At 36.7% G+C, this 7,471-nt stretch overlaps 1 protein-coding gene across 2 annotated transcripts in view; it reads left to right on the top strand.

Annotated features, from left to right (window-relative positions):
• LOC138175854 (heat shock 70 kDa protein 14) overlaps positions 1-7,153 on the top strand; it is a 33,030-nt gene extending 25,877 nt beyond the window's left edge. For both annotated transcript variants that reach the window (XM_069106447.1, XM_069106449.1), the window contains exons 13-14: positions 5,481-5,551; positions 6,972-7,153. In XM_069106447.1, coding sequence (XP_068962548.1) covers positions 5,481-5,551; positions 6,972-7,050 — 150 coding nt within the window. In that variant the 3' untranslated portion in view covers positions 7,051-7,153. The remainder of the gene's footprint in view (positions 1-5,480; positions 5,552-6,971) is intronic.
• The last annotated feature ends 318 nt before the right edge of the window (positions 7,154-7,471 follow it).

Here is a 7,471-nt window from a genome sequence, read left to right on the forward strand (position 1 = left end):
CCAGTACTTTTTACATCATACCATGCTAACAGATTTCAAGAAGTTCAGAAAATGAATAGGTATATCCTATAGACAGGAATTCCAAAAGGAAAGATGGCTCAAGAGGAATGAGAAATCAGTTCATAAAAAGCTTTTCAGAAAAACTATTGTATGCACTTGTAGAACAGCATGCATATATCAGTTTCTGTCAATAATTTAATTAACAGAAAGTTATTTTTAAAAGGAAAGTACTATTTGATGAATATGCTATTTTAATTTAAGACATGCCATTAAGATGGAAAAATGCATTTGACTGCAACATCTATTCCCCTCTTCCATTTGTTTCCCTTTAGTACCAATAGATTGGTATAGTCTGGTTTCTGTTCATCACAGAGAAATTGCAGCAGGGAAATTGGATATAGAGAAAAGCTAAATAAATGAACCACTATACTCAGTCGTGTTCAAAAGAAGACAATTTTGGTCTCAGAAAAATTTAGTTCCGCTTAACAAGTATGTCTTTGTATGAAGTACTTATATACATATTTTGTATGAAGTTCTTAAAGATGAAAAATAATACTGCCTTCAAGGAGGTCAGCCTATAATAGGGAAGAGGAGATACATAAGAATACTCATGCACATAAATAAGTATGATAGAGAGCATAAAGGGATCGGGGTAAAGGATTATCATGTGTAGTGGCATGAGAAATTTGAGGAAGGAGAGATCACTTTTTCATTTGGCGTGAAGTCTTCCAGCTTAGAACCAGTGGTGTTGTGCAGATTAACTGGGACAACATAAAATAATTACGTGTTTTAACTTATACAATAATCTTTCGATATTTCACATCTTCAAAAAAAAAACCACCACCAAACTGCTCCTCCTTCTGCTGTAATGCCTCATTTTAAATGATTTGGTATTGACTTCACAATATTCTGATACTTGTTGTTCATCAAGAAGCCATGTATTTGTCACACTGGATATTAAGCATACCTTTTGATAGTCTATTTTTCCAAATTTTCATTGGAATTTAAATCATGAGTTCCCAGGCCACTGAAGCATATTTATCTCCATCTCTTGGAAAAATTTCCTAACTGTTTGTGGCGTGTACAAACTCATGATGCAGTATTCTGTCTCCATTTAGGACTTTACGTAATTCTGGAACAGTTCTGCTTTTCTGTGTATCAATAGATTTGTCAGAGTTCATCATTTCATTTCCTCAGTGGGAACAAGACTTCCAGGCCCACTGGGGTTAAAAAAAAGGCTCCAGACTTGAATGTTTTATAGTCTGATGAAGATCCCCAGAAGTTCACCTGGACTTCTGAAAATGCTTTTGGTATATCCTTGAATGAACAAGTGCATCTTAGGAGGTAAGGCCAACAAGGTGGAGTAGTAGAAAGACTTATGGCAAGTTGTTGACTCTCCCACCCAAAATTCCACCAAACATCTATAAAACTTGGCAGACCAAATTCTGATGGGCAAATCCAAGGAAAACTCACAGTGGGTCACCTATTTAGCCCAGGTCAGCAGAGGGAGACAGGTTTGTGGACACTGGGGAAAGGGGTTGGCCAGAAGTGCACTGTGTGGGGCACTCTGGCTCCCAGAGAGTAACTCGGCTTTCAAGTTTGAGTTTCACTTTCCTCCTGTATAAAATGTGAGCCTGGACTAGATATCCTCTAAGGTCCACTCCAGCTCAAAGTTTATGATCCTATGAAATCCAGGGTTACATGTTTGACTATGGGCTGTTCCCTTCTTTGGCTATTTCAAGAGGAGATCCTAACAGCATACCTGTGTACTCCATGTAGGGTGTGGGAAAAGGTGCTGCCAGCCTTGTTGCCTGCCACCCAGTTCTGGGTCACAGATTCAGGTAGATTGAAGAGACATCCTCCCATGAGTGATTTTCCATGATCAGAAGTGGTGGCAGACAGCTCAGAAGCAAGCAAGCAGCATATAGCTCAAACCCAACTTCTCACCCACACTGAAACTTTCGGAGGAATTCCTGCAGGATAGAAACCCCAAATCAAAGGGTGGGATTGTGGGGGGAAAAGGGGAAGGCTTCAGTTCTGTCACTGAAGCAGCAAAGCTTCCCAGCTGGGTGATAGTAGCTGATCTTGGCAGCAGTCTCCTATTGTTAGGAACTTTCAGGTTCAGACCAGGAGAGCAACCTCACTTTGCCCGAGGTCAAACCATTTTGGGAGCACTAAAGGATTTCAGATTCTGAGCCTGAGCTGTCCTTGAGATCCTGAAAGAACACAATACTCAGTAGCCCAAGAAAGCAGCCCAGGCTTTTCCTCCATAAGTGTATAGAGCCCAACTCTGACATCAAGTCCAGAGTCAGAAAGTACCCTGGAAGAATGAGCAAACAAAAAGAAGAGCCCCACCATAAGGAGATACTGTGACAGTGATGCTTGAGAGACAAACCCAAAAGAAAAGGACTACAAAATAGCTATAAGCTATATACTTTATATAAGCTATGTAGTTATAAGCGAAGCCTCAGGGGGAAAAAACCAGCTTGGGCACAAATTCAGCTGGAATTCCTGGGAGAGATGAAGCAAGAGTTTAAAAAGTTTAAAAGTGTTTTTGTCAGTCCAGTGAGAATTGACAAAAAAATTGGAAAAGAAATGAGAACTATTAAGGAAAAATTGAAAAGGGAATAATTTGATGCAAGAGAGGTATAAAACCTTGCCCATGCAACAAACTCCCTTAAAATCTGAATGTACCAAAAAGAAACCAATGACTCCATGAGACAATAAGATATTTTAAAACAAAAATCAAAAGACTGGGGAAAAAAAAACAAGATGTAAAATATAGTGAAAAACAACCCACATGGAAAAAAAAATGGAGGAGAAAAAATGTTGAGAATCATTGCACTATCTTAATCCCAGGACCAAAAAAGGAGCCTAGATACCTTTTTTCAAGAAATCTTAAAATAGAGGGCCAAGTAGAAATAGAATCTACCATTGATAGAAACTCCAAAATTAAAACTCCCAGGAATGTCATATAGCCAAAATTCAGAGCATACAAGTCAAGGGCAAAATACTACCAGCAGCTAGAAAGAATTCAAGAACTGAGGAGCCACAATCAGGATTACACAATTTAGCAGCCACCACTGTAAAGGATCAAAAAGCTTGGAATACAGTATTCCAGAAGGCAAAGGATGTAGGCTTACAGCCAAGAACAACTTAATCAACAAAACTGAGTATAATGCTATGGGTTGGGGGAGAGAGAGAAAGAGAATTGACCTTTAGTGAAATAGAGGACTTCAGATCATTCCTGATGAAACGATCAGAGTTATATAGGTACTTTGAGATTAAAACACAGGAGTTAAGAGAAACATAAAAAGGTAAACATGAATGAATAATGAACAGGGGGATAAACTTCTTATATTCTAATATGGGGAGTTGATAACATGTACACCTCTTTGAACCCTATCATCATCATGGGCCATGGAGGGAGTATACTTAGACAAGGCCTGGGAATGATTGTTATGTCTTAAGAAAACAACAGAAGAAAAGGAATATACTGTGGTAGTTGGGGGAGGAAGGTTGGGGCATATTATTTCACCTCAGGGTTCGGAAGCAGACATCTACGAACAAGAAGGAGGAACTGGAGAGGATTGGCTAACATTTGAACTCCATGCTCATCTGAAATGGTCAGAAAAGGAAGAATACATGCACATATACACACAGAGAATTGGCTATAGAAATATACTTCATTCAGCAGGGAAATAGTAAAGGGAAGGGAAGAATCAGAGGGCGGGTAGATTAAGAGAGATTAATCCTAAACAAAACAAACTCTTAAAGATGGACAAAAAATTTATAGGTGACAAAGAATGGGAATCTGAGGATGTTTATAAATTGGGAAATGGCTGAACAACTTGTATAAATGTGATGGAATGTTATTGTGCTGTAAGAAATAATGAAGCAGGTGGTTCTAGAGAAACTTGGGAAGACTTATATGAATTGTTCCAGAGTGAAGTTAACAGAAACAGGAGAACAATTTTTACAATTTGAACATTGTACAAAGACAACTTTGAAGGAATCAAGGATTCTGATCAGTATAAGGACCAAATATTATTACAAAGGACTAACGATGACTCATATTACCACTCTTCCTGATAAGAGGAGGTGAAGGACTCAGTGCAAAAGGAGACATTTTTTGGACATAGCCAAAGCAGAGATTTGTTTTGCTAGACTGTATGTGTTTGCAACAGGGGTTTTTGTTTTCTTTAGTCTTTAACTGGGGAGAGGGTTAAAAAAAAATTTTTAAGTGAGATTTTCCCAATCTTTAGTACTACAGTCTTTGTATCAACTTGCTTGCGATGAGTATTTTTTCTTTATGACAACAGTTGATAGTTTTTTGTTTTCTGGTTTTGTTTACTGTTCTTCCAACTTCAAAAAGGCCATACTATTCTTTAGCATGTTTTTTATTCTTAGTCTCATTTTCCCTTGTGCTTTGGTAAAATTCATTCCATTTCATTGTGGGCTTAGATAATCCTTGAAAAGTATGAATTCCTACACCAACAGTCACAGCCATATCTCTAACAGTCATTGAAAGTGTTCTCTTAAGGGGTGGCTAGGTGGCACAGTGAATAGAGCACCAGCCCTGGAGTCAGGAGGACCTGAGTTCAAATCCGGCCTCAGACACTTAACACAAAAACTAGCCTTGTGACCTTGTGCAAGCCACTTAACCCCAATTACCCTCCAAAAAAAAAAAAAAGCAAAAAAATAATAATAATAAAATAAAAGACAAAGATTACCTTTGGGGCAGCTAGGTGGCACAGTGAATAGAGCACTGGCCCTGGAGTCAGGAGGATCCTGAGTTCAAATGAGGCTTCAGACACTTAACACTTACTAGTGGGACCTTGGGCAAGTCACTTAACCCCAATTGCCCTCCAGAAAGCAAAAAAAAAAAAAGTGTTCTCTTTAAAAGCTACATTTACTTGTTTCCTTAGAGTAATATCTAGCCTTAAAAACCGTCACAGCCAAAAGCATTCAACATATAAAGAACCAACCAAAGGTGAAAAAAACATTTGAATCTGGTTTTATCTTGTTAAAGTCTGACATTTGAACTCAACCTAGCTATAGATTCACACATCATCCTATTTACACCCAAATTTCTAAAAAGGGCCTATAAGCACAATTATTGCCATCACAAAATAAAATCATCAGGATGTTTGCTTGTCCCAAGTAATTCACACACCGCTACAATTACCACATACAAAAGAGTAAAAAGGAACACATAATTTTTACTTCTCCAATTCTTCCCCTATCTGCTCTCCCTGGTCTAGTCCAGTCACATATAATTCTCATTCTATGGCAGCTGTATCCAGTTTGAAAAGAATAATTTTTATTCTCTTAATTTTAAATCTATCATATAATAGCAAGATTGAACATTTCTGGGTTTCATAATTAAGGTTGACCTTTTGGGATTACTAATTTATCAATTTATAAGTTAAGATGATAATTTGTTGAATCTTTTCTAACATTCTTTCTCTCATAAATAGATTATACTCCAGGATTTAGATAAAAAAGAAAATGGGCTCCATGATATATTAGCTGTTCTCACCATGAAAAGGTACAAAAAATAAAATATACTTACTGATTTAGAAAAAAAAGTAGGATTTAAATTTTAAGAATTTCTGTATTTCATGAGTCAATTTGTTGGTTTACTTTGTGAAAACTAGGCAAAGTCTATTCAATATTGAAAATCTGTTATTGTTGAGTAGCAGTCATTGATACCTATAAAGAGTTTATAAGCAAACTATTCATTATGCCTTGAGCATTATTTTGTTGCATAAATTGTGTTTCTTTCTAGTAAATTACAATATATCCTAATTTTTAAAAACCAAACTTTAACATTTAGTTGTACTTTTACCTAAAAAAGTGGTCTTTGCTGTTTTCAGATACACCATTTAAGCAATATCCACTGTTATTTCCTTGGAAATTATGTGGTAAAATTTCCACTGCCTGCTTGTTCAAAAATAGGGTCAGTTCTTTACTGTGACTGTAGTGTCTTCAGGCCCATTTTTACTACATCTTGGTCCATGTGATATAAAAATATTAAATTTTGTTATCACAGGCTCTCATGTAGAGAGTCATTTACCAAAATATACCTGATAACAGTAGCAAGCAGCTGTATTTTCTTGTCTTGGTAAGGCTGGTGTCATAATGAACTAAGTATTTGGGAGTTTTAAAGATCTGTTCATAACAAGAAGAATGTACAGTGGGGCAGCCAGGTAGCACAGCGAGTAAGAGCACCGGCTCCAGTGTTGAGAAGACCTGGAGATCGAATCCCGGGCTCAGACACTTAGCACCCACCCAGAAACACCTGGCCGTGTAACCTTGAGCAAGTTACTTAACCCCAATTGCTTAGGGGCGGCCAGGTGGCTTAGCGAGTAACAGCACCGGCTCTAGTGTCAGGATGACCTGGATCAAATCCGGGCTCAGATACTCAGCACTACACCCAGAAATAACTGGCCAAGTAACCTTGAGCAAGTTACTTAACCCCGATTGCTTTAAAAAAAAAAAAAAAGAAGAATGTACAATCAAATTTATTATAAGTAAATCTTTTATGATCTGTCATCTAATGCAAAGGACCCTTTTTTTCATGAGCAAGCTATACTACTAAGAATCATTGGAATATATAGCCGAGGAACTCTCTAGTTACATTGTGCTCAGTGATTAGACTGAAAGATAATTCTGACCCATTTTAATTCCACACATTTTACACTTAAATTTGATATAACAAGTGGCTGTTTTAGCCAAATAATTTAGAAAGAGATTGCTTTAAAGGGGAAAAAAACAAAGCTTCACAAGTGTGGCACATTAGACGGTCTTTTCAAAACCTTGAAAATGAAATGAATTTATTCCAAATGTAAAGTCTGCTTCCTGAAAACTAATGTTGCTATAGCTTTTTTCCAGAAAGCATTGTCCCCTCAAGAACTTTAAGAATTTCCATGACTTTTTATAACAAGCCCATGTATTTTTCTTTGTAGGGATGGATCTTTACATGTGACATGCACAGATCAGGATACTGGAAAATGTGAAGCAATTACTGTTGAAGTGGCATCATAGTGGTACTTTTGAGAAAGCATTTTTTTTCATTACTGGAATATCTTATGTGATTTTGTTTTTGTTTGTTCAGAACTAATGTTTATATTAAAACATTTTTAATGAACCACATGATCTGTTTTTATTCAACTAAATTAGAAGGTATTTTTAAATTTTTTAAAATGTTTAGTGAATTAGAAAAATATAATTGTTATATAACTGTTTAAAGTGAAATTATTATGAGTGGTAAGAAATTAGTATTTAATCTTTCCCCCTTTAAGTCTGTCTTGAGAAACATTTGTCTCATAAGGGTTGTTAAACTGTGTTCCACCAATCAGGGAGAATTCAGTGGCTGATGAGAGGTTCATTGGACAATTAATAAGGATTTATTATTTGTCCAAACTTATAGTAGAACTAACTCATTGTTTTCATGGAGGGCCAGGAG

Source organism: Petaurus breviceps, unplaced genomic scaffold (assembly GCF_028583685.1).
Source record: "Petaurus breviceps papuanus isolate PSGF00001 unplaced genomic scaffold, PetGlider_PUasm1.0 79, whole genome shotgun sequence".
Taxonomy (NCBI): domain Eukaryota; kingdom Metazoa; phylum Chordata; class Mammalia; order Diprotodontia; family Petauridae; genus Petaurus; species Petaurus breviceps.